The sequence below is a fragment of the Mobula birostris genome, chromosome 23 (genome assembly GCF_030028105.1).
Source record: "Mobula birostris isolate sMobBir1 chromosome 23, sMobBir1.hap1, whole genome shotgun sequence".
NCBI lineage: Eukaryota > Metazoa > Chordata > Chondrichthyes > Myliobatiformes > Myliobatidae > Mobula > Mobula birostris.
This window is the reverse complement of record NC_092392.1, coordinates 9,725,055-9,752,676: the sequence shown is the minus strand read 5'-3', so window position 1 is coordinate 9,752,676 and position 27,622 is coordinate 9,725,055. Positions and strand designations below refer to the sequence as shown.

The following is a 27,622-nucleotide window of genomic DNA, read 5'->3' as shown; positions in this document are numbered from 1 at the left end:
TGCATTCTAATCAGAATCAGGTTTAATATCACCAGCATGTGGTGAAATTTGTTGTTTTGCAGCAGCAGTCCAATGCAATACATAATAATGTTTTTAAAAACTATAAATTATAGTAATAAATATACATAAAAATTAGGCAGTGCAAAAAGAGGGCAAAAAATAGTGAAGTATTGTACATGGGTTAAATGTCCATTCAGAAATGTGATGATGATGGAGAAGAAGCTGTTCCTGAATCGTTGAGTGTGCGTCTTCAGACTCCTGTACCTCCTCTTTGATGGTAGCAGTCAGCAGTAAGAAGTCCTGGGTTAATTTCATTCTCCAACTTTGAACGCATGCAAACATATAATGAAAGGCTTTTGAAAGCCCTCATTGTATTCTAAATTTTCAATATATATAGAAGCTCCAGAAAAGCTGGAAGTCACATGGGCAGCTCCAGTACATTTGAATGCAGTACTTCCCACAGACATCATGTCTTGTGACAGCCCTTGTGCCCTTAAATTTATGCCGAGTGTGGGTTGATTTCATGAAAAAATTATTAGATAATGTTGCCATGGTTTTTCCAGCAATGCTTGTATGAGTATAGACAGTCTGTGTTAGCAATGTAGTGTGACAGTATTTTATTTGGGGAAAGAAAGTGACTGATTTTGAAGGCCTAGTGTGTCAGGTATGACTTTCCTCTATTCTGTTTTGCTCTACGCATTTGCTTTCTGTCGGCGGAAGTACATCAGTGCTTTTATCTTTACCTTCACTTCTAACTTTGGTGACATTCATCCAAATTATGTCATTAAGAGTAAAATCTCATTAAATAGTTAACTCTCAAAATTTAATCATTTAGGTAAATATTTGTGCTTTAAATTAAAAAAAATGAAGCTGTTGTAAATAATTGAAACTACATAGACTGAGGCTTGAGTTTATCCATTTCATCCTTGTGAAACGCCTGTTTTTATACATTGTCAAACAAAATCCAACCATAAGTAGTAAGCTTCTTTCTGCAGAGCTTATTTTGGAGGAGATCTCAGGATTCTGTCTGTCTAGATCAGCAAACAGCTCTTTAGCTGTGCTTTTTCATGTGCATGAGTGTGCTTTTGGGCAGAGGAAGAATTCTGTTGTCTACAAAATTGTACATGAAATTTGAAGCACAATAGCTAAGTACTCCAGATATCCCACCTCTCCCGGAAGTTCCAGGAGTCTCCCGCATATCGATAGTGGCTCCCTGACGCCCGGAAATTATATACAATATCCCGGAAATCGATTTTTTTGAGATGGACAGGGAGAAGGACAGCGAACATCCTGATTGGTCTCTCTTCGTGGTAAGAGTGGTCCCCAACCACCGGCCCACGAGGAAACAATATGATTTGGCGATACGAAACGATATGAGTCAGCTGCACCTTTCCTCATTCCCTGTCACACACTGTTGAATTTTAACGCACACAAGGTCATCAGTGACCCAAGACGTGCAAAGGAATGGGTCCGTGACCCATTTGTGAATGTCCCCGGTGAATCATCCATGTCAGCGCAGGAAAAACATCAACTCTTCGAGCTTGCAAATGACGATGGGCTGAAAAGTATGTTTGACATAACATCTCTGCCGGCATTCTGGATCAAAGTCAAGGCTGAATATCCTGAGATAGCCACGAAAGCACTGAAAACATTGCTTCCATTTCCAACATATCTCTGTGAAGCGGAGTTTTCTGCAATGAATGCAACGAAAACTAAATTGCGGAATAGACTAGACATAAGGAACCCCTTTTGAGTATCGCTGTCTTCCATCACCCCTCAATGGGACCGTCTTGTTGCAGGAAAACGAGCCCAGGGCTCCCACTGATTCAACGATATTGGTGTGTTGCAATGATTTTATACGTTCATACAGGGAAGATATGCGCTGTGTGTTTAATATCCAAACATTACTTAAAATGTTATGATGCAATTGACTTATCACCTATGTTCCAGTTGTGATTAACACCCACGCCCCCGGTCAGCTGGTCTGCAAGAATATTGTCGATATTAAACCGGTCTGCGGTGCAAAAACGATTGCGGACCCCTGCTAAGTAAACCTTTCAGTTTTCTCTGTGGGCGGGCTTTGCAGTTGATCTCAAAAATAATGACAGTGTTGTTCACGGCACTGTTTGCAACAGTGACTTTTCTATTGCCCATGGTGGGTTAAAATGTAAAAGACATGTTGAGGTGAGTTTAACAGGTGTTATTCATTCATTAGCATAGCTAATATTATTTAAACTAGCTGGCTGGCTGCTAAGGAGCTACTCTATTGATGTCCTACGTGATGAGGCCAAACTCCCTGTAGACTTGCTTAAAGTTGAAACAGAATAAATGTGATAATATAATATAAATACATATTTTAATGTCACATTTTCTGCATATACCCAACTTGGTTTACAGATTAGACAAAATCACTAAGTATTACATACACCCTTGGAGGTTGACAGTGGGGGGGAGTGGGGATATGGGGTTGCAGGGGGCGGGGGTGCTACCTCCCTGAAATGAGTTTTTGCAGGTTGGGATGTCTGAGTACTCTGATATTGTAGTTAAATATACATAATTCAAAAGTTTCATAAAACAATAGATAGCCACTCAGAAATGCAATTTACATTATGACGGTTCATTAACTCTTCATGATGCCTGAGTTGAAGCCATTCTTGCAGCCATTTTGACCAGATAATTGTCAATATTTATGCTGCAAGTATATTTGGAATGACCGGTTGATAAGAACATATCGGCAGTGTAACAATTTTGGATTTTATACAGAGTTGATATCTATGTTAGTCAGGTAAAGTTTTTATAAAAGCAGATTTTTGTTTTGAGATTGTGCACTCACATTTGAAGGTTTAGTTTAAAGGGATTAGCGGGATAGCCAAGAAAGGAGCAAGAGCTGCCTGGAGCAAAAAATGTAGATACTGAAAATCTGAAACAAAAACAGAACATACTGAAGTATTCAGCAGGTTGAACAGCGACAGTGGAAAGTAACTGAATTAACATTTTAAGTGAACTGGCAAAGTGAGAAAATATAGATATTTTAAGTTCCAGAGAGGGGAAAATGGTAGGGATGATACTTTATACTTTATTGTCGCCAAACAATTGATACTAGAATGTACAGCGATATTAGATTCTGCACTTCCCGCTCCCTGGATTACAAATCGATAGTAAATATTAAAAATGTAAATTATAAATCATAAATAGAAAATAGAAAAATGGAAAGTAAGGTAGTGCAAAAAAATCGAGAGGCAGATCCAGATATTTGGAGGGTATGGCCCAGATGATTATAGCTGATGTGTCAAGGTAACAATTTAAAGTGTAGTTGGAGGCGGAAATGAAACAAATCAAAATGGAAAAGGTACAGCCACATTGTGGAGAGCTTAGTTTGTTTTTTTTTTATTGAAATACCGTGTGAAATAGGCCCTTCCAGCCCTTCAAGACACCACTCAGCAATCCCCTGATTTAATCTGAGCCTAATCATGGGACAATTTACAATAACCAATTAACCTATCAACTAGTATGTCTTTGGACTGCGGGAGGAAGCCAGAGCACCCAGAAACCCATGTGGCCATGAGGAGAATGTATAAGCTCCTTAAGGTGGTGGGAATTTGAACCCAGGTTGCCTGTACTGCAAAGCGTTACGATTACCACTAGGCTATTGTGCCACTCCGTGGTTTCTGAAAGAATTGAATTCCATATTAAACATCAAAGACTCAGGTGAATTCAGGCAAAAAATGGAACAGTGGTTCATGAGCTGAGGTTGACTGTCACTGGAGGTTGAAAACAGAGGCCAAAGTGGGAGCAGCACAGAGAATTAAAGTGACAGTCGACTGGAAGCTCTGGATTATCTTTCTACAAAACAGAGGTTCTGCACACTAGTCAGCCAATTTGCATTTGCTTTCTTCAACATAGAGGAGACCACAGTGTAAGCATCAAAAGCAAAACAAAAATTACAAGTTCAAGTATATTTTAGCTTCATTTGGCAGAATTGTCTCTGGAATGTGGGAAGAGAATGGGTGACATATGGGAAAGAACTATGAGAAAGGCCCTGGTTGGAAGAACTAACCAAGGAGGTAGAGAGGAATCATTCACTCTGTAATGCTGGGAGAGGAAGGAAAAATGTCCTGTGATGGAATCCTTCTGAGGATGGTTGAAATTATGGACGATTTAAAGCACGAGGATTTAGGTAGCATACACTCAGTAGCCTCTTTATTAGGTACAGGAGTGGAACCTGGTGTGGTCTTCTGCCCATCCACTTCAAAGTTTGACATGTTGTCCATTCAGAAATGCTGTTCTGCACACCACTGATTAAAGTGCAATTATTTCAGTTACCGTTACCTTCCATTTAGCTTGAACAAGTCTGACCATTCTCCTCTGACCTCTCATTAACAAGACATTTTCACCCACACAATTGCCACTCAGTCGATTTTTTATCTTTTAGTTTTCACACCATTCTTTAACACTAGAGACTCTTAAAAACATAGAAAATCTACAGCACAATACAGGTCCTTCGGCCCACAATACTGTGCCGAACATGTACTTACTTTAGAAATTACCTACGGTTACCCATCCCATAGTCCTCTATTTTTCTAAGCTCCATGTACCTATCCAGGAGTCTCTTAAAAGACCTTATTGTATCCATCTCCACCACAGTCGCTAGCAGCCCATTCCACGCACTCACCATTCTCTGTGTAAAAAAAAAACTTAACCCTGACATCTCCTCTGTACCTACTTCCAAGCACCTTAAAACTGTGCCCTCTCACGTTAGCCATTGCAGCCCTGGAAAAAAGCCTCTGATGATCCACACGATCAACGCCTCTCATTATCTTGTACACCTCTATCAGGTCACTTCTCATCCTCCATCACTCCAAGGAGAAAAGGCTGAGTTCACTCAACCTATTCTCATAAGGCATGCTCCCCAATACAGGCAACATCTTTGTGAATCTCCTCTGCACCCTTTCTATGTTTTCCACGTCCTTTCTGTTGTGAGGCCACCAGACCTGAGCACAGTACTCCAAGTGGGACCTGACTGGGGGCCTATAGAGCTGCAACATTACCTCTCAGCTCTTAAACTCAATCCCATGGTTGATGAAGGCTACTGCACTGCATGCCTTCTTAACCACAGTCAATCTGCATAGCAGCTTTGAGTGCCCTATGGACTCAGACCCCAAGATCTCTCTGATCCTCCACACTGCCAACAGTCTGACCATTAATACTATATTCTGCCGTCATATTTGACCTACCAAAATGAACCACCTCACACTTATCTGGTTTGAACTCCATCTGCTACTTGTCAGCCCATTTTTGCATCCTATCAATGTCCCGCTGTAATCTCTGACAGCCTTCAATACTATCCACAACACCCCAACTTTTGTGTCATCAGAAAATTTATTAACTCATCCCACCACTTCCTCATTCAGGTCATTTATAAAAATCACAGAGTAGGGGTCCCAGAACAGATCCCTGAGACACACCACTGGTCACCGACCTCCGTGCAGAATATGACCCATCTACAACCACTCTTTGCCTTCCATGGGCAAGCCAATTCTGGATCCACAAAGCAAGGTCCCCTTGGATCCCATGCCTCCTTACTTTCTCAATAAGTCTTGAATGGGTACCTTATCAAATGCCTTGCTGAAATCCATATACACTACATCAATGGCTCTACCTTCATCAATGTGTTTAGTCACATCCTCAAAAAATTTAATCAGGCTCGTAAGGCACAGCCTGCCTTTCACAAAGCCATGCTGACTATTCCTAATCATATTATGCCACTCCGAATTATCATAAATCCTGCCTCTCAGGATCTTCTCCATCAACTTACCAACCACTGAAGTAAGACTCACTGGTCTACAAATTCCTGGGCTATCTCTACTCCCTTTCTTGAATAATGGAACAACAGCTGCAACCCTCCAATCCTCTGGAACCTCTCCCGTCCCCAATGAGGATGCAAAGATCATTGCCAGAGGCTCAGCAATCTCCTCCCTCGCTTCCCACAGTAGCCTGGGTACATTCCATCTGGGTCCGGTGACTTATCCAACATGATACTTTCCAAAAGCTCCAGCACATCCTCTTCCTTAATATCTATATGCTCAAACTTTTCAGTCTGCTGTAAGTCATCCCAACAATCGCCAAGATCCTTTTCCGTAGTGATTACTGAAGCAAAGTATTCATTAAGTACCCCTACTATCTCCTCAGATTCCAAACACACTTTTCCACTGTCACACTTGATTGGTCCTATTCTCTCACATTTTATTCTCTTGCTCTTCAAATATTTGTAGAATTCCTTGGGGTTTTCTTTTATCCTGTTCACCAAGGTCTTCTCATGGCCCCTTCTGGCTCTCCTAATTTCATTCTTAAGCTCCTTCCTGCTAGCCTTATAATCTTCTAGGTCTCTATCATTACCTAGCTTTTTAAATCTTTTGTAAGCTCGTCTTTTCTTCTTGACTAGATTTACAACAACCTTTGTGCACCACGGTGCCTGTATCCTAACTTCCTTTCCCTGTCTCATTGGAATATACCTATGCAGAACCCCACGCACATATCCCCTGAACATTTGCCACATTTCTTCCACACGTTTCCCTGAGAACATCTGTTCCTAATTTATGCTTCCAAATTCCTGCCTGTTAGCTTCATATTTTCCCTTACTCCAATTAAACGATTCCCTAACTTGTCTGTTCCTGTCCCTCTCCAATACTATGGTAAAGGAGATAGAATTGTGATCACCATCTCCAAAATGCTCTCCCACTGAGAGACCTGACACCTGACCAGATTCATTTCCCAATACAGATCGAGTATAGTCTCTCCTCTTGTAGGCATATCTACATACTGTGTCGAGAAACCTTACTGAACACACTGAACAAACTCCACCCCATCTAAAATCCTCACTCTAGGGAGATGCCAATCTATATTTGTGAAATTAAAATCTCCCACCACAACAGCCCTGTTATTATTTACACCTTTGCAGAATCTGTCTCCATATCTGCTCCTCGATGTCCCTGTTATTATTGGGTGGTCTATAAAAAACACCCAGTAGTGTAATTGACCCCTTGCTATTCCTAACTTCCAACCACAGAGAGTCTGTAGACAATCCCTCCTTGTCTTCCTCTTTTTCTGCAGCCGTGGCACTATCCCTAATCAACAGTGCCATGCCCCAACCGCTTTTGCCTCCCTCCCTGTCCTCTCTGAAACATCTAAAGCCTGGCACTTGAAGTAGCCATTCCTGCCCCTGCACCATCCATGTCTCTGTAATGGCCACAATATCATAGCCCCAATTGCTGATCCACACTCCAAGCTCATCCACTTTGTTCATAATTCTCCTTGCAATAAAATAGACACATCTCAAACTATCGGTCTGAGCGTGTCCATTCTCTATCACCTGCCTATACTCTCTTACCCACTGTCTCCAAGCTTTCTCTATTTTTGAGCCAACCTCCCTTTCCTCCGTCTTTTCTGTCTCTTTAGTTCGATTCCCACCCCTCAGCAATTCTAGTTTAAAATCTCCCCAATAGCTTTAGCAAACTTCCCTGTCAGGATATTGGTCCCCCTCGGATTCAAGTGCAACCCGTCCTTTGTGCGTGGAAGGTCATGTTTGACAAATCTTATTGAATTTTTTGATGAGGTTACTAGGAAAGTTGACGAGGGTAAAGCGGTGGATGTTGTCTATATGGACTTCAGTAAGGCCTTTGACAAGGTTCCACGCGGAAGGTTAGTTAGGAGGGTTCAATCATTAGGCATTAATATCGAAGTAGTAAAATGGATTCAGCAGTGGCTGGATGGGAGATGCCAGAGAGTAGTGGTGGATAACTGTGTGTCAGATTGGAGGCCGGTGACTAGTGGTGTGCCTCAGGGATCTGTACTGGGTCCAATGTTGTTTGTCATATATATTAATGATCTGGATGATGGGGTGGTAAATTGGATTAGTAAGTATGCAGATGATCTGCTTCGGGTTTGATTCGAAGAAGGAGTCTGAGAGTCTGAGTGGGAGTGCCGAGAAAGACATTTTTGAAATTTTCGTTATTTTTTTTTCTCCAACGGCGTTCTGAGAGGCGGGACTGCGCAGGCGTGTGTCGTCGGGCAGTGCAGCGCGGCAGATTTAAAAGGAACAGAGCCTCATAGAGCGGGCAGCGTAGTTTGCGGGCTGCGGCGTGAGCCGGGAGCAGAGTGAAGACTTAAGGGCTTTGGCTCAACGGGCTTAGGCGGAAACGGGCGAGGCGAGGAAGGTTTGGCATTCATTTTCTGTTGTTATTTGAGGAGAGGGGCAGTATGAGTGTAAGAGCAGTTTGCTGTTCTCGGTGTCGAATGTGGGAGGCCCTGGAGTCTCCAAGCCTCCCGGACGTCTACATCTGCGCCAAGTGCATCGAGATGCAGCTCCTAAGGGACCGCGTTACAGAACTGGAGCTGCAGCTCGATGACTTTTGTCTGGTCAGGGAGAGTGAGGAGTTGCAGGCAGGTGGTCACGCCGGGGCCACGGGAGGCAGACAAGTGGGTCACGGTTAGGAGGGGGAAGGGGAAGAGTCAGGTAATAGGGAGTACCCCGGTGGCTGTGCCCCTTAACAATGGGTACTCCTGTTTGAGTACTGTTGGGGGGGACAGCTTACCCGGGGGAAGCGACAGTGGCCGTGCCTCCGGCACAGAGTCTGGCCCTGTAGCTCAGAAGGGTAGGGCAAGGAAGAGGAGAGCAGTTGTGATAGGGGACTCGATAGTAAGGGGGTCAGATAGGCGATTCTGTGGACGCAGTCCAGAGACCCGGATGGTAGTTTGCCTCCCTGGTGCCAGGGTCCGGGATATTTCTGATCGTGTCCAAGATATCCTGAAGTGGGAGGGTGAGGAGCCAGAGGTTGTGGTACATATAGGTATCAATGACATAGGTAGGAAAAGGGATGAGGTCCTGAAAGGAGAATATAGGGAGCTAGGAAGGGAGTTGAGAAAAAGGACCGCAAAGGTAGTAATCTCGGGATTACTGCCTGTGCCACGCGACAGTGACAGTGGGAATGCGATGAGGTGGAGGATAAATGCGTGGCTGAGGGATTGGAGCAGGGGGCAGGGATTCAAGTTTTTAGATCATTGGGACCTCTTTTGGCACAGGCATGACCTGTACAAAAAGGACGAGTTACACTTGAATCCTAGGGGGACCAATATCCTGGCAGGGAGATTAGCGAGGGCTACTGAGGTGACTTTAAACTAGAATGGTTGGGGGGTGGGAATCAAATTAAAGAGGCTAGGCATGAGGAGGTTAGTTCACAACAGGGGGATGGGAACCAGTGCAGAGAGACAGTGGGGTGTAAAGTGAGGGTAGAAGCAAAAAGTACTAAGGAGAAAAGTAAAAGTGGCAGGCTGACAAATCCAGGGCAAGCATTAAAAAGGGCCACTTTTCAACATAATTGTATAAGGGCTAAGAGAGTTGTAAAAGAGCGCCTGAAGGCTTTGTGTGTCAATGCAAGGAGCATTCGTAATAAGGTGGATGAATTGAAAGGCAGATTGTTATTAATGATTATGATATAGTTGGGATCACAGAGACATGGATCCAGGGTGACCAGGGATGGGAGTTCAACGTTCAGGGATATTCAATATTCAGGAGGGATAGACATGAAGGAAGGGGAGGTGGGGTGGCATTGCTGGTTAAAGAAGAGATTAACGCAATAGAAAGGAAGGACATAAGCCGGGAAGATGTGGAATCGATATGGGTAGAGCTGCGTAACACTAAGGGGCAGAAGACGCTGGTGGGAGTTGTGTACAGGCCACCTAACAGTAGTAGTGAGGTCGGAGATGGTATTATGCAGGAAATTAGAAATGTGTGCAATAAAGGAACAGCAGTTATAATGGGTGACTTCAATCTACATGTAGATTGGGTGAACCAAATTGGTAAAGGTGCTGAGGAAGAGGATTTCTTGGAATGTATGCGGGATGGTTTTTTGAACCAACATGTCGAGGAACCAACTAGAGAGCAGGCTATTCTGGACTGGGTTTTGAGCAATGAGGAAGGGTTAATTAGCAATCTTGTCGTGAGAGGCCCCTTGGGTAAGAGTGACCATAATATGGTGGAATTCTTCATTAAGATGGAGAGTGACATAGTTAATTCAGAAACAAAGGTTCTGAACTTAAAGAGGGGTAACTTTGAAGGTATGAGACGTGAATTAGCTAAGATAGACTGGCAAATGACACTTAAAGGATTGACGGTGGATATGCAATGGCAAGCATTTAAAGGTTGCATGGATGAACTACAACAATTGTTCATCCCAGTTTGGCAAAAGAATAAATCAAGGAAGGTAGTGCACCCGTGGCTGACAAGGGAAATTAGGGATAGTATCAATTCCAAAGAAGAAGCATACAAATTAGCCGGAGAAAGTGGCTCACCTGAGGACTGGGAGAAATTCAGAGTTCAGCAGAGGAGGACAAAGGGCTTAATTAGGAAGGGGAAAAAAGATTATGAGAGAAAACTGGCAGGGAACATAAAAACTGACTGTAAAAGCTTTTATAGATATGTAAAAAGGAAAAGACTGGTAAAGACAAATGTAGGTCCCCTACAGACAGAAACAGGTGAATTGATTATGGGGAGCAAGGACATGGCAGACCAATTGAATAATTACTTTGGTTCTGTCTTCACTAAGGAGGACATAAATAATCTTCCAGAAATAGTAGGGGACAGAGGGTCCAGTGAGATGGAGGAACTGAGCGAAATACATGTTAGTAGGGAAGTGGTGTTAGGTAAATTGAAGGGATTGAAGGCAGATAAATCCCCAGGGCCAGATGGTCTGCATCCTAGAGTGCTTAAGGAAGTAGCCCAAGAAATAGTGGATGCATTATTGATAATTTTTCAAAACTCATTAGATTCTGGACTAGTTCCTGAGGATTGGAGGGTGGCTAATGTAACCCCACTTTTTAAAAAAGGAGGGAGAGAGAAACCGGGGAATTATAGACCGGTTAGCCTAACGTCGGTGGTGGGGAAACTGCTGGAGTCAGTTATCAAAGATGTGATAACAGCACATTTGGAAAGCAGTGAAATCATCGGACAAAGTCAGCATGGATTTGTGAAAGGAAAATTATGTCTGACGAATCTCATAGAATTTTTTGAGGATGTTACTAGTAGAGTGGATAGGGGAGAACCAGTGGATGTGATATATTTGGATTTTCAAAAGGCTTTTGACAAGGTCCCAGACAGGAGATTAGTGTGCAAACTTAAAGCACACGGTATTGGGGGTAAGGTATTGATGTGGATAGAGAATTGGTTAGCGGACAGGAAGCAAAGAGTGGGAATAAACGGGACCTTTTCAGAATGGCAGGCGGTGACTAGTGGGGTACCGCAAGGCTCAGTGCTGGGACCCCAGTTGTTTACAATATATATTAATGACTTAGATGAGGGAATTAAATGCAGCATCTCCAAGTTTGCGGATGACACGAAGCTGGGTGGCAGTGTTAGCTGTGAGGAGGATGCTAAGAGGATGCAGGGTGACTTGGATAGGTTGGGTGAGTGGGCAAATTCATGGCAGATGCAATTTAATGTGGATATATGTGAAGTTATCCACTTTGGTGGCAAAAATAGGAAAACAGATTATTATCTGAATGGTGGCCGATTAGGAAAAGGGGAGGTGCAACGAGACCTGGGTGTCATTATACACCAGTCATTGAAAGTGGGCATGCAGGTACAGCAGGTGGTGAAAAAGGCGAATGGTATGCTGGCATTTATAGCGAGAGGATTCGAGTACAGGAGCGGGGAGGTACTACTGCAGTTGTACAAGGCCTTGGTGAGACCACACCTGGAGTATTGTGTGCAGTTTTGGTCCCCTAATCTGAGGAAAGACATCCTTGCCATAGAGGGAGTACAAAGAAGGTTCACCAGATTGATTCCTGGGATGGCAAGACTTTCATATGAAGAAAGACTGGATGAACTGGGCTTGTACTCATTGGAATTTAGAAGATTGAGGGGGGATCTGATTGAAACGTATAAAATCCTAAAGGGATTAGACATGCAGGAAGATTGTTCCCGATGTTGGGGAAGTCCAGAACGAGGGGACACAGTTTGAGGATAAAGGGGAAGCCTTTTAGGACCGAGATTAGGAGAAACTTCTTCACACAGAGAGTGGTGAATCTGTGGAATTCTCTGCCACAGGAAACAGCTGAGGCCAGTTCATTGGCTATATTTAAGAGGGAGTTAGATATGGCCCTTGTGGCTATGGGGGTCAGGGGGTATGGAGGGAAGGCTGGGGCGGGGTTCTGAGTTGGATGATCAGCCATGATCATAATAAATGGCGGTGCAGGCTCGAAGGGCCGAATGGCCTACTCCTGCACCTATTTTCTATGTTTCTATACTAAGATAGGTGGCGTTCTGGATAATGAAGTAGGTTTTCAAAGCTTGCAGAGAGATTTAGGCCAGTTAGAAGAGTGGGCTGAAAGATGGCAGATGGAGTTTTACGCTGAAAAGTGTGAGGTGCAACATTTTGGTAGGACTAATCAAAATAGGACATACATGGTAAATGGTAGGGCATTGAATAATGCTGTAGAACAGAGGGATCGAGGAATAATGGTGCATAGTTCCCTGAAGATAGAATCTCATGTGGATAGGGTGGTGAAGAAAGCTTTTGGTTTGCTGGCCTTTATTAATCAGAGCATTGAGTATAGGAGTTGGGATGTAATGTTGAAATTGTACAAGGCATTGGTAAGGCCAAATTTGGAGTATTGTGTACAGTTCTGGTCACCGAATTATAGGAAGGATGTCAATAAAATTGAGAGAGTACAGAGCAGGTTTACTAAAATGTTGCCTGGGTTTCATCTCCTAAGTTACAGAGAAAGGTTGAACAAGTTAGGTCTTTATTCTTTGGAGTGTAGAAGATTGAGGGGGGACTTGATAGAGGTATTTAAAATTATGAGGGGGATTGATAGAGTTGACGTGGTTAGACTTTTTCCATTGAGAGTGGGGAAGATTCAGACAAGAGGGCATGGGTTGAGAATTAGAGGACAAAAGTTTATAGGTAACATGAGGGGGAACTTCTTTACTCAGAGAGTGGTAGCTGTGTGGAATGAGTTTCCAGCAGAAGTGGTTGAGGCAGGTTCTATGTTGTCATTTAAAGTTAAATTGGATAGATATATGGACAGGAAAGGAATGGAGGGTTATGGGCTGAGTGTAGGTCGATGGGAATAGGATAGGGTAAGAGTTCGGCATGGACTAGAAGGGGCGAGATGGCCTATTTCCGTGCTGCAATTGTTATATGGTTATATGGTTAATGAACAGGTGTATCTAATAAAGTGGCTACTGAATGTATGGTGGCCTAGCAAGGAAGCTTCCACTCCAACAAAAATGTAATGGGTAGCCTCTGTGGTTTTTGGAAATTAGCATAAAATTAATAATCTAGTAGGAGCAGGTGCAATGAATTTAATATTTGTAAATCAGTTTATTTTCCATCCATAAACAAATTAATTGCTACCCTAACTCCCTCAATCCCCAATGTGTTTATTTTACATCCGTGTTAGTGTTAATTTTCCATAATTACAATAAAGTTTCCTTACCTTATTTTATAAAGCAAAATCTTACCTCGAAGAATCCGGTGTAGATTCAGCAAAATGACATCAAGTATGGTAACAATTTGAACGAAGCAGATTTAATAAATTCAATACAGACTGTATATTTAAACCACAACAATCTTTACCACTAGAAGCAGTCAAATCTCTTTGAGAAATGCAGCACAGAAGCAGGCTCTCCAGCCCAATTGGTCCATGCCGACAACCACATCCTTCCTGCTGGTCCCTGTTGTGCAAGCTCACCCCCCCTCCTCACCCACCCACCGACCGAACTCTTCCCCTCCATGTAGCTGTCCAAATGCTACCTAAATGTTGCAGTTGTACCCACCACAACTATTTCCCCTGGAAGCTCATTCCAAGTACTTATTACTCTGGGTAAATTAGTTACTATTCAAATTGCGTTTAAAGTTCCCCCTCTTACCCTGTGTTTGTGCACTCTAGTTTTGGACTCCCTACCCCTGGAGAAAATCATGACCCGTCACCTTATCAAGGTCCCTTACACTTTTATAAACTTTTGCAGTCACCTCTCATTCTTCAGCATTGAAAACAATAGAGAGTCAGCATTGCTAGCCTCTCCCAATAACTCAGGCCCACTTGTCCAGGCAGCATCCTCACACCATATTTCAAATGCAGTCTCACCGAATGACTTACAAAGGCAACATAATCTTCCTTCTCCTATGCAATACGCAAGATGCTGCAGGCAGCATCTAGTAAACAGTCTACGTTTCAGGCCAAGACCCTGCATCAGCACTTGGGGAAAAAAAAGATGAGAAGTTAGATCAAGAAGGTGGGGTGGAGGAAGTACAAGGTGGTAGGTGATAGGTGAAACCAGGAGGGTGGGCGGAGGCATGAAGAAAGTGCTGGAAAGCTGATAGGTGAAAGAGATAAAGGGCTGGAGAAGGGGGAATCTGATAAAGAAAGAAAGGGAAGGTGGGAGGAGCACCAGGGAGAGGTAATGGGCAGGTAAGGAGAGGTGGTGAGGGGGGAAACTGGGAAGTGGAATTGTCTCTCCTCCAAAGTCTTTTGCCCCATCATGCTAAGTTCCTTCCTTACCACCCTGTCTACTTGTGCAGCCACTTTCAGTGAGCTGTGTGCTTATACTCGCAGGTCCCTCTGTTCCACTACAGTCGTCAGTGCACTGCCAATCACCATACAAGTCCTACCCTGCGTTGAAAATCCAAAGTGCATCACCTCACACTTAAACTGAAATCCATTCCCTCACTCTGAGCCCATGTCCCCACCTGATCAAAATCTCCTTGTAGTTCATTGCAACCTGTTACACTCACGAAAGGATCCCCCAATATAATCTCATCAGCAAACTTGCTAATCATGGCATGCATATTCACATCCATATTATCTACACAAATAATAAATATCAAAGGTCCCAAAATTGATCCCGGGACACCACGGTAGTCACAGGCTTACAGTTGGAAAATTGACCTTCAGCCAGCACCCTCTGCTTCCTATCATTGAGCCAGTTCTGAATCCACCTTGCTGGCTTCACCGAAATCTCATGTGTCCTTATAGACAACATTCACTCTCCTACCTTTACCTATCCCCTCCATCATTTCTTCAAAAATCACAAAGGTTTTAGAATAAACTTTATCAAACAATGAGACCTCCCATGCACAAAGCCATACTGACTATTCCTGATCAGGCCTTGACTATCCAAGTGATGGTAGATCTTGGCTCTTAGAATTCCCTGCAGTCGCTTCCGTACAACTGAAATCAGGCTCACCATAGCCTATCCTTGCCACCCATCTTAAACACTGGCATTACATTCACCATTCTCCAGTCTTATGGGCCTTCACCAGTGGCTAACAATAGACCAAATATCCCTACAAAACCTCCAGTAATTCTCCTCTGTCCTTCTATATGGCTGAGGATGGACTTGGTAGGGCCCTGGGTATTTGCCAACATAAGTGTGCTTCAAAGCTGCAAATTACTAACATGAGGAAGGAGGTACAGTGGTGCTAAAAAGTTTGTGAACCCCATAGAATTTTCTCTATTTCTGCATAAATATGACTTAAAGTGTGATCAGATCTTTATCCAAGTTCTAAAACTAGATAAGGAGAACCCAATTAAATAAATAACACAAAAACAATATATTTGTTCATTTATTTATAAAAATGATCCAATTTTACATGTATTTGTTGGAAAAAGTATGTGAACCTCTGGAGTAATGCCTTCTACAAAAGTTAATTGGCATCAGGTGTCCTAATCAATTTAATGATATTGGAGCTGTGGGTTGTAGCGGTGCCCTACTCTATAAAAAGACACACAAATTCAGGTTACTGACACAGCCTGCTCTTCTCAAGAAAGATCTGTTTACGTGGCACCATACCTTGATCAAAGCAACTTTCAGAGGTCTTGAAGAAGTATTGTGGCGGTGCATGAAGCTGGAAAAGGCTACAAAAACTTTGTCATCCGCAAACTTAGCCACAAAACCACTTAATCCGTAATCTAAATCATCGATATAAATTGTAAAAAGAAGCGGCCCCAACAGTGACCCCTGCGGAACGCCACTAGTAACCGGCAACCAATCAGAATAGGATCCCTTTATTCCCACCATTTGCTTTCTGCCTATCAGCCAATGCTCCACCCATTCCAATATCTTTCCTGTAATTCCATGGGCTCTCATCTTATTAAGCAGGCCTCTAATGCGGCACTTTATCGAAGGCCTTTTGAAAATCCAAATACACAACATCCACAGCCTCTCCCTTGTCAATCTTATTTGAGGTTGGACACACTTCCCTTGCTCCTATATTCAGGTTTCCACCATGTGTCCCGTCTGGCCGATATACGCTGCTCCGTCCTGTAAGTGCTAAAGAAAATGCAAAGGTCCTGATGTCCTCCGAGGGATTCCACAGGAAAGTCCAGCAGATTCTGGACGGTGCCACCTGCAGAGTTCTGCAGTGGAATCCCACAGATTCGATTGTCAGGATAACGTCTGCTTTACTGAAACATCCGGACTGCCGGACTGCCAGCAGACGTGCAAGACACTTCTGCCTCCGGAGCCAGTACCACCTAGACTTTACAGGCTCCCCAAGGAGAGTTACCCCAAACCCATCATCAGTGGGATAGATTGAACAACTTACTAACTCACAAAGCATTTAATGGCCATGCTGTCACCCTTTGGGGGCTGTGAGCATCACATCGCAAATTCAGCCAACTTCGTTAAAACGATAACCAAAACCCAGCTGAACCCGGAGGATAATGGGAACTCTCATGAACAGAAGCACCATGTTGAAACTGATTATCAAAGACAGCTTGGCCTTCATGTGGCCAAGGTTTGATAAGGGTATCATTGTCCTTTTTGAACACCCTTACATCGACGTACTTCCTTCTATAAGGGGAACTACTATGAATAAATGGACAGTGTGACCATAGGATCATCCTTGTCGTCAGCTGATGCCAATTTCTGCTTGGAGGACTTGAGGAGAGGGCTCTGAGTTCATCACCCTTATACCCTAAATGCTTCTTCAGATACATTGGAGACACCTTTGTAGCATGGTCTCATGGAATCGAGGCACTCCAACAGTTCCATGACCATCTGAACAGTATATTCAATTGATGATGGAGATGGAGAAGAATGGTTGCCTCCCGTTCCTGGACATTCTAATAATACAGAAACCAGATGGTAGCCTCGGATACGGCCTCTATCGGAAACCCATTCACACTTATACCTCAACAATAACAGCGACCATGACGCCACCCAACATAGAGCAATTCTTACCACTTTCATCAACTGTGTGAAAACTATATCAGACCCAGAGAGTCTCCCTGAGGAAATAAGACAATTATGTATGATGTTCCCACAGAATGGCAACAAGGTAAAGAAAATCATTAGGGTTTTTAAAAGGGCTGACAGAAAAACCAGGAAAAACCGCCTGGTAAAGGAAGCTATAATAAAACTAGAGGAAAAGAATTTTAAAGACGAAGGTCTCGCTCCAAGTAAGAACTGGAATTTGACTGGAAACAAGGTTGGGCAGCGGAAACCTGATTGGATGAGAACTAACCAATCGGGGGGAACGGACTATGGAGGTACAAATACCACTCCATGTCAGAATGGGAATGGGATCCACACATTTTAGTTCCACATCCCATTCCCATTCTGACATGCCTATCCACGGCCTCCTCTACTGTAAAGATGAAGCCACACTCAGGTTGGAGGAACAACACCTTATATTCCGTCTGGGTAGCCTCCAACATGATGGCATGAACATCGATTTCTCTAACTTCCGCTAATGCCCCACCTCCCCCTCGTACCTCATCTGTTACTTATTTTTATGCACACATTCTTTCTCTCACTCTCCTTTTTCTCACTCTGTCCCTCTGAATATACCCCTTGCCCATCCTCTGGGTCTCCCCCCCTTGTCTTTCTTCCTGGACCTCCTGTCCCACGATCCTCTCGTATCCCCTTTTGCCAATCACCTGTCCAGCTCTTGGCTCCATCCCTCCCCCTCCTGTCTTCTCCTATCATTTTGGATCTCCCCCTCCCCCTCCAACTTTCAAATCCCTTACTCACTCTTCCTTCAGTTAGTCCTGACGAAGGGTCTCGGCCTGAAACGTCGACTGCACCTCTTCCTAGAGATGCTGCCTGGCCTGCTGCGTTCACCAGCAACTTTTATGTGTGTTGCTTGAATTTCCAGCATCTGCAGAATTCCTGTTGTTCGCGTTTTTAAATAACAAATGACCTTGTTTAAACACACGCACTTCTTACACCATTGACACAATTGCATTTTAAAGAAAAATCAGCTGGGGTATGTCCTTCAGAAGAATATATAGGATTTTGGGGAGAAGTTCAACAGTTACCAAATTTATGTCAGAAAAATGTGCACTTGCAGAGCTGGGAACATCTTGGTGACTTCATTGTATCCTGCACAAGCTGGGCGATAGTGTGTAGTCAGAGATAATGAAGGATAGCACAAACCTACACATAAGCTAATCAGGATTCATACTGGTAGGACTCTGGGTTGTAGTTTACAGAATTTATCCAACTAATGAGGCACACAGCAGATAGTCAAAGTTCAAACTAAATTTATTATCAAAAGTATATATACGTTAGCATATACTACCTTGAGGTTCATATTCTTACAGGCATTTACAGGAAAATAAAGAAGTACAATACACTTTATGAAAACCATGCTAGGCAAAGACTGGCAAATATCCAACATGCAAAAGAGGATAAATCATGGATATAATAACTAAAATATGTAAATAAATAATACTGAGTTGTAGAGTTGTTGACATGAGTCCATAGGTTGTGGAGTCAGTTCAGTGTTGAGGTGAGTGAAGTTATCCAAGCTGGTTCAGGAGTCTGATGTTGTAGGGTAATAACTGTTTCTGAACCTTGTGGTGTAGGTCCTAATGCTTCTGTGCCTCCTGTCAGATGGTAGTAATGAGAAGAGAGCATGGCCTAGATGATGAGGGCCCCTTGCTGATAGATGCTGCTATCCTGTGGTAGTACTCTTTGTAAATGTGCTTAATGATGGGAAGGCTTTGACTAGAAGTAGACATTTCCATTCCTGAGCTTTGGGGTTTCCATATCAGACCACATCTAGTCAGGATGCTCTCTACTGTGCATTTATAGAAGTTTGTCAAGGTTTAAGATGGCAGGCCAAATCTACACAAACTTCTAAGAAAGTAAAGTTTCTGTCATATCTTCTTTGTGATGACACTTACTTGCTGGTCCCAGATCCCCTGATGTGATAATGCCAAGGAATTTAAAGTTCCTGATCCTCTCCACCTCCAGTGCCCTAATGAAGACTGGTTCATTGATCTTAGGATTCTTTCTCCTGTACTTAATAATCAGCTCTTTGGTCTTGCTGACATTGAATAAGAGTTGGTTGCTATGGCACCACTCAACCAGATGTTCAATCTTCCTCCTATATACTGATTCATCACCACCTTTGTTTCAGCCAACGACAGTGGTATCATCAGTAAACTTACAGTAAATATAGTATTGGAGTTGTTCCCAGCCAGACGATCATAGGTATAAAGTGGGTAGAGCAGGGGGCTAAGCCTTGTGGTGCACCTGTTCTGATGGCGGTGGTGGAGGAGATGTTGTTGCTAATCTGTACGGTATCGTGGTGTATTATTCCCAGCAGGTGAAATGAATTAAAATGATGAGTGACAAACAGCATGTCAAGCAAGGTTCTTGAATGTAAGACCGCATTTCTCCTGCCAAGTGGAAAGTATCACATATTTGACAAGTGCTTTGTAGGTTTTAGAAAGTCCTTGGGGGACGTGTTGTTTGCTGCAAAATAAATAACCTCTGGGCATTTCTATATAGGCAAAGTACTGGTGTAGTTGCTCTGGTTTTATATCTTATCTATGACATGCTGTTGTTAGGGGATGCTGCATTGGTAATGGTATTGAATGGCAAGGGAACACAGTTATCAGTTGTATTTAGTTATTGTCTGATGCTGTGTCACACAAATGCCACCTGACACTTTTTCGTTCATGCCTGAATGTTGCACAGTCCTGATATGTTGGCCTCAAGCTGTTTCATTTTCTGAAAAGTGGTGAATGGAATTGAATCCTCTGCAATCTTTACCCAAAGTTCATTTTCGTATTTTTCCCGGACAGTAGCATGGTGATGAGGTAATTGTTTTCATAGAATTGATTGCATTCAACACTACTGTGAATAGCTCATGCTAGGTCTGAGATTTTATACTTCAGACACACAGATCCATCTTTCTTCAGGTCGTAATAATATTTATTGTCTTAGGAAAAAATGCACTCTGAGGACCAAATGTATATCAAGTCATTTTCCATGGCTCCTTATATTGTATATTTGAAGTTGCCTTTTTATATAGTCATAGTGCCTTATATCTTTATTTATTTGTACAAATTGTTGCAACTGTATGTATAATATTCGCTTAGCATTTTATTTTTGTGTTTATAGTATCCCAAGTATATGAGCTGTAACTCAAATTGTTTATTATACATGCTAATACAATTTGAGTGATGTTCTACGATAGCTCTCTGCTTTGTTTCCGTACTCATAAACATGGTTACAGTAAGCATGTGGTTCTGCGTTTATAATATTTAGAATATATACTGTACATCCAGGGGATGAAATACTTGATTTCTGCATCAGATCAGCTATTTGGCTTTGGTAATAAATTCCAACATGAAAAGAGCTACACTTATATCAGAACATTCAAATTGGTCCATTCATGCAACACTTTTACTGTTCTGCGTTTTACTGGTTTATGTTTAATCTCCCAATATTATGAATCTTCAAACACCCATGATTGATCAGTAGACTACACACAATGTATACTTTTAAAGCTGTTGTCTGGAAGTAAAATGCATGATTACATTACAAAATACTTAACAATGCAGATCTATTGATTTTTAAAACAGTGAACATTTTGCAGAAAGGTCTTTGGGGTATATTTCCATTTGGCATCAGTAAACGCAGGAAATGCCCTGATCTGGAGTATACAGTTTGTCTTTCTGTATTTAGGACCCTACTACGTTTCTGTTAAAATATACACAATGCGGTATCCCACTTTATTTGTCATATCCATAAGATATGTATGAGTTTACCTTCAATTAGGAGATGTCTAGATTTCAGCAAATATAAATAGTGCTCCACTATGCATTTATAATCAATATATAACTTTGTGAGACATAATGATAAAGTATGTAAAAATGTTCTGCTCATTCACTTCCAGGAAAGTTGTGCAAGGGTCCTTTTATTTCGAGGAGCAAACAAAGAAGTTAAGAATTACAACAGTCAGTCAGCATTTCAGGTAGGGATGCGTCAAATGTCATAACTATTTCTGTGCATGTTGATCTTCAGAGTTTTTTTTAAAAAGTTTTTTTTTTCATTCCAAACCTGTAAACACCAAAGAATTTTTTGTATAATGCAGTGCAAGCTGATACAGTAAGTATTGCAACACAGAATTCTATGTCATGGAGTTCATAGTTTGTCTGAGTTTTGTTATATGAAAATAAACTAAAGCAAAGTATAATATTTTCTAGATTTAAATATTTTCATTTAATAAAGAGTTTAAAAAGTAATAATTATGACCACTTAATAGTTTCTGTAACACGGTGAGGGAGATTAATACTACAGCTCAATATTCTTTTATAATATCTTGTAGAAGAGTATTAATTAGTGCCGCTCAATATTCTCTGTAGTATGATTTGGGATTACAGCTATATAATCAGTGTGTGGCACCCTGCAGAAATATAATAATTTTGACATCTCTGTTTTCTGTATTATTCAGTTAGGAGAGTAATTATTGTAGCAGCATTATCCTCCTTGTAATATCGAAATTAATAACTGCTGTAGTTTCTAGAAACATTTTATTCATTTTGCAGAATGTGGTATTGCTGTGCCAGTCAGAATTTATTGTTTTCCCTCTTGAAAACAATGGACGAATTCTGTTGATCTACTTATGGGCTCTCAAGTGGCTTATGAGTCCAATCTTGGCTTTGAAAGTTCTTCCGTATTCAGGACAGGTAGTTCCAGATGGCAGATCGGGCTTTGGTTGTTGCTGCCTCTCTTTCCATTTTCTTCTCTTTTCTTCTAATTCTGCACATCTGTTGGCTCCGAAAGTTGCTGTTCCTTCTAGGATGATGGCTTGCCAGAGTTTCGTGTCCTTGGCATTGGTTTCCCAATTGTTGATGTCGAAGTTACATTTCTTCATGTTGGCATTTAAGACGTCTTTGAATCTCTTCTGTTGTCCGCCTCTTTTACGTTTGCCTTCTTTAAGCTGGGAGTAGGTTTGTTTTGGCAGACATCCGTCTTTCATCCAAACAACATGACCGCTCCATCTTAGTTGGTTCTTGATGACGCAGGCTCAATGCTTGTTGTTTTTGCTTCATTTAGCACACTGACGTTGGTTTTTCTATCTTCCCAGCTGATATTTAAGATGTTTCGAAGACAGCGTTGATGGAACTTTTCAAGTGCCTTCAGATGTCGCCGGTATGTTGTCCAGGTTTCTGATGCATACCGGAGCATTGGGATTACCACTGCTTTGTACACTAACATTTTGGTGTCTGTTTGGATATCACGATCATGAAAGACTCTTGTTCGGAGACGTCCAAAAGTTGTTCCAGCGCATTAAAGACGATGTTGGATCTCATCATTAGGGTTGACATTGGGAGAGAAGTGACTTCCAAGATACGGAAAGTGGTCCAAGTTTTCCAGGGTTGTTTCGCCAAGTTGAATTGATGGTTCTATCCGATTTGTCTCAATTGGTGACGGTTGATAGATGATCTGAGTCTTCTTGGAATTGATGGCAAGTCCAAGTTTTGTGTATGCACGGTTGAAGGCAGTCAGAATCTGTTGTAGGTGGTTTTCTGAAAGAGCTGCAACACTGTTGTCATCTGCATATTAGAACTCGATGAGGGAACTCGTGGATGTCTTCGTTTTGGATTTGAAACAGGCAAGTCTGCCATCTGTTCTGTAGACAATTTCAATTCCTGGGGGTAGCTCGTCCTTGATAATGTGGATGATTGTCACAATAAAGATGGTGAACAAAGTTGGGGCAATCACGCATCCCTGTTTTACTCCTGATCTAACTTGAAAAGGCTCACAGTTACTGTTGCTGACCATGACTGTGGCAAGCATGCCATCGTGGAGGAGTCTCAGGATTCAAATGTACTTTTCAGGGCATCCATAGGTGGGTAGGACATCCAATAGGAGTTCCCTTGATACCGAGTCAAAGGCTTTGGTGAGGTCGATGAACGCCATGTACAAAGGTTGAAGTTGTTCACAACATTTTTCTTGTAGTTGTCGTATTGTGAAGATCATGTCGATTGCTCCACATGATGGTCTAAAACCGGCTTGTGTCTCCGGAAGGATCTTCTCAGCTAAAGGCTTGAGTCAGTTGTTCATGATGCAGGTGAGAATCTTTCCTGCTGTTGCAGATTTGTTGAGGCAGTTGTTCTTGAAGATTTTATTGGAACTTCTGTACGTGGCTGATGTCTTGAAGGATGTCAACATTAAATTTCTTAATAGTGTTCTGATTTTGGTGTTTCCTTTTGGGCTGAATTTTCATTCTCATGGTGGACGAGATGAGTCGATGGTCTGTCCAGCACTCATCGGCACCAGTAACAGCTCTTGTTATCAGTACATCTTGTTGGTCCTGAGATTGTATGATGATGTAGTCGATGAGGTGCCAGTGTTTGGAGCGTGGATGCTGCTAGGAGACTTTGTGCCTGTTTTTCTAGTGAAATAGGGTGTTTGTAATCACCAGGTTGTGTTCAGCACATTTGGTGAGGAGGAGTGTTCCATTGGCGTTGACCTTGCCGACTCCTTCCTTGCTTATTATTCCAGTCCAAAGCCAATGATCTTTCCCGACAATGGCATTGAAGTCTCCCAAGAGAATGATCTTGTCATCGTTGGGAACAGAGGAAAGGACGTGGTCAAGTTGGGCACAGAAGTTCATCTTTACTTCATCTTCAGCGTGCAGAGTTGGAGCATAGGCGTTGATGATGGTGGCGTGTTGGTTCTTGGCAAGCTGGATTCACAGAGTCATGAGATGTTCGTTGATTCCCAGTGGTTGCTCTGTCAGCTTCTGAAGTAGGCTGTTTCGGATGGCAAAACCTACTCCATGGATCCTCGGTTGTTCAGGATCAAGTCCTTTCCAGAAAAAGGTGTTTTGACCTTGTTCTTCCTTTAGTTGCCGTTCTCCAGCTCTGTGGGTCTCACTCAGAGCAACAATGCCAAAGTTGAATTTCTGGAGTTCCTGGGCAACAAAGGCAGTTCTCCTCTCTGGTCGGTCTGAGTTTGGGTTATCCATCAGAGTTCATATATTCCAGGTTCCAAATTTCATAGTTTCACTTCTCGATGTTTTTGGACCACATGATGGTGATCCCTCTGGACGCGGCTTTCCAGACAGGATGGGTGAAGCAGACTATTTTTAGGACACCTTTTCTAGCCCCTTCCCAGTTCAGGGTGAGCAGAGTGGATCCTAAATAGGGCTGATCAGACGTGAATACTGCTGCTGAACAACTTTCCTGCTTCTGTCCAAAAGCTGAGTGACTGAATCAAATATTCACCGCTTTCGTGCCAGTTCTTGACTAGGAGCTTCCAGCCATCACATTGCTTGCTCCCGTAGCCCTCCCCCAATCGCCGAAAGACTTGAAGAAGTGGCCCACAAAGTGAAGACGCCTGTGCGTGTATTTGTTTAACGTGTACTTGATGTTGCACTCCAAGAAGCACACAATACTTCACAAATCAACCAACTGATTCCAATGGCATGGAAATCACGACGATTGGAGCTAGTAGATTTGTTGCAGCCTTCATCCGCCTTCACAGCCATTGAGTTTAAAGTAACTTCTTCTGCCTGTTCCACCGTTGAGGTCTTGGTTGGATTGTTCTTTGTCTGGGACCTCACCCTCGATCTTACCGCCATGGGTGACCCTACCAGGAGCATAGCTCCAGACGACATCGCTCTCGGGATCTCAGGACCACACAAGCTTCTCCACCATGACAAGGTGACAATCCACGGAGAAGCGATGTTTCAATATACATGTGACAAATAAAGCTCATCTTTAATCTTTTCTGCTTTCTATTCTAGCTGTACTAAACCAATTAGTGATGTGACTAGTTCTGAAGCATGCCTTCAGCATGGCAGCTAGGATGTCTTAGGTGCTCATTAAATTTGTTTTTCCAGTAGTTAGCTATTTCCTAACACATAGAGCAAACTGATTTGGCTGAAGACAGGTTTTCTGATGGTAGACGTATCAGTAACAGACCAAAATTGAACACCAGCAAGACATTTCTGAGTGTTGATATTTCAGCTTATTGCTTCCATTCACATGGCAAGATAACAGTAGACAGTTGCGACTCTTTGTGTGCAGCTCCCAAGTGAATCAAAAGATCCTGTCACTGTTTGTAAGGAGTTTGTATATTCTCCCTGTGACTGTGTGCGTTTCCTCTGGGTGCTCTGGTTTCCTCCCACAGTCCAAAGGCGTAAGGGTTGGCAGGTTAATTAGTCACGTGGGTGTAATTGGGCAGCATGGGCTCATTAGGCCGGAAAGGGTTGTTACTGTGCTGTATCTCTAAGAATAGAGATATTCCCACTTAGAACTACAATAACTGAAATCTACAGTCACAGTCATAAGTACTTCAGTAAGCAACGTTGTTTCAAGGCATTGAAAAGAAATCTATCTGTCTATGAAATCATCAGAGTTCAGGTTGCAGGCCACCAAGCAGGAAGTGCAGCTCCATTAATTAAGGAAGCATGGCTGCCAGGCTGGGCTGCTGGTCAAACTGAAACGCAGAGCCCTGAGGCCTCCACTCTCTACCATCCTCCTGGCTAATGTACAGTCTCTGGAAAGTAAAACTGAAGACGTCAGTGCAAGAATTTAGAACCAATTGGGCATCTCTTTTTTTCCCTTTCAGGGTTCTTTTGAAGACCCCGACCTGGGGTTACACACTGATTATGGTTCTTTGCGGGAATGGGACCCACCCTCGGGGTTCCATAACTGCCCATTGTTCGGCACACCAAAGGCTCGACCTAAGAGTCTGGGTTAAATTCAGAAGCCTCAGATCTCAGGGCTCTGGAGACGGGTGGATCAAGGGTCGGTGTCATGACAGGAGACCTGTGTGTCGTCGGGGGAGTCGGGATATCTGCTGTGTGCCTGGAGACCTGGGATCTTTGTGATCTTCAGGCACGGAGCTCGGAAAAAGTGATGTAGTGGACTTTTAACATCGTAAAACCAGCGAGTTGTTTGTTATGTGTCACCGCTCGCTGGGAAAATGGAGACACCCCTTTCTCCATTATCAGGGAGATAATCAGTACGTCGAATACTGGGTGAAATGGGAAGTCTTCGGGGTAACTGCAAGTCGGTGTCTTTGCTGTTGCTTTGCTCGCGCTTGGGCACTCAGTGGCGGTGCCAATGCTTTGTTTTACGGGGGGGAGGGGGATTGTTGATCACTGCCGCTTACGCGCGGGAGGGGGGAGCTGGGGGAGACTGGGGTTCTCAGATTTAACTGTCGTTCATTCTTTTGGGCACTCCTCTGTTTTTGTAAATGCTGGTGAAGAAAAGCATTTCAGGATGTATCTTGTATACATTTCTTTGACATTAAATTGTACCTTTGAACCTTTGATCAGGAACTGCTCAGATCTCTGCTTCAGCCTCCAGCACTCCAAACTCAAAATCCTGAAGCCTGATGGCTTCACCTTCCACTGCATGAACTGGACGGCAGCATCAGGTAAAAGCAAGGATGGCATTGGTTCATGATTAGCTCATTGTAGTGCGCAGCAGTTCTCTGTCAGTGCTGCTCCCTCTGTCTGAAATATCTGGCAGCCAGGTATTGACCAATCTATCTGCCGAGGGGGTTCTCCATCATCATCCCAGTTGCAGCGTATATCCTATCCCTGGCTAACATGCCGCTGGCTTTGGAGGAGCTGATCCCTGTGGTCAAGAGTCATGAGACAGCACTCCATGATGCCTACCTGCTCATTGTGGGCAATTTCAACTTGACCAGCTTGAAGGAGTCTCCGACAAACTACCAGCAAACTGTTACCTGTGGAACCCGAGAAGCCAACACACGTGATCACTTTTACTCCACCACCGAGAAAACCTGCTGAGGCCACGCTTGGCAAGCCTGATCGCCTGGCTGTACTTTTACTCCCAGTGTACAAGCAGAGACTAAAGATCGCAGTAACAGTAGTGAGGATTCTGAAGCTGTGGTCAAGGGAGGCAGAGGAATGCTTACAGGACTGCTTTGAATCAGTGGACTAAAGCATATACAGGGGTTCATCTGCGGAATTGAATTAGTTATACCGAGCTCATCACCAACTTCATCAGGACCCATGTGAATGAATGTGTATCCTTGAGGACATACTGGACTTAGCCAAATCCAAAACTGTGGATGAACCAGGAAATTCACAGTCTGCTGAGGCTATTCAAGGCTGTTGATCCGGAACTCTGCAAGAAGTCCAGGTACGACCTGCGGAAGGCTATTGTAAAGCAATTCTGAGTGAGGTTGGAGATGCAATCTGATCGGAAGTACGTCGGCTTAGCAGGGTTTGTTTGCTATTACTTCCGATAAGACGTAATTCCGGCGGCCCAATCAGGAGCGGGAGCAGGCCACAGCGATGAGGTTTCTTGCAGGTCAGCGACACATGTTTAAAAG

The 27,622-nt window shown here is 43.1% G+C and overlaps 1 protein-coding gene across 15 annotated transcripts in view; it reads left to right on the top strand.

Annotated features, from left to right (window-relative positions):
- shank3a (SH3 and multiple ankyrin repeat domains 3a) overlaps nt 1-27,622 on the top strand; it is a 1,072,328-nt gene that overhangs the window by 507,616 nt on the left and 537,090 nt on the right. For all 15 annotated transcript variants that reach the window (XM_072241114.1, XM_072241121.1, XM_072241124.1 and 12 more), the window contains one exon: nt 21,195-21,272. In XM_072241114.1, coding sequence (XP_072097215.1) covers nt 21,195-21,272 — 78 coding nt within the window. The remainder of the gene's footprint in view (nt 1-21,194; nt 21,273-27,622) is intronic.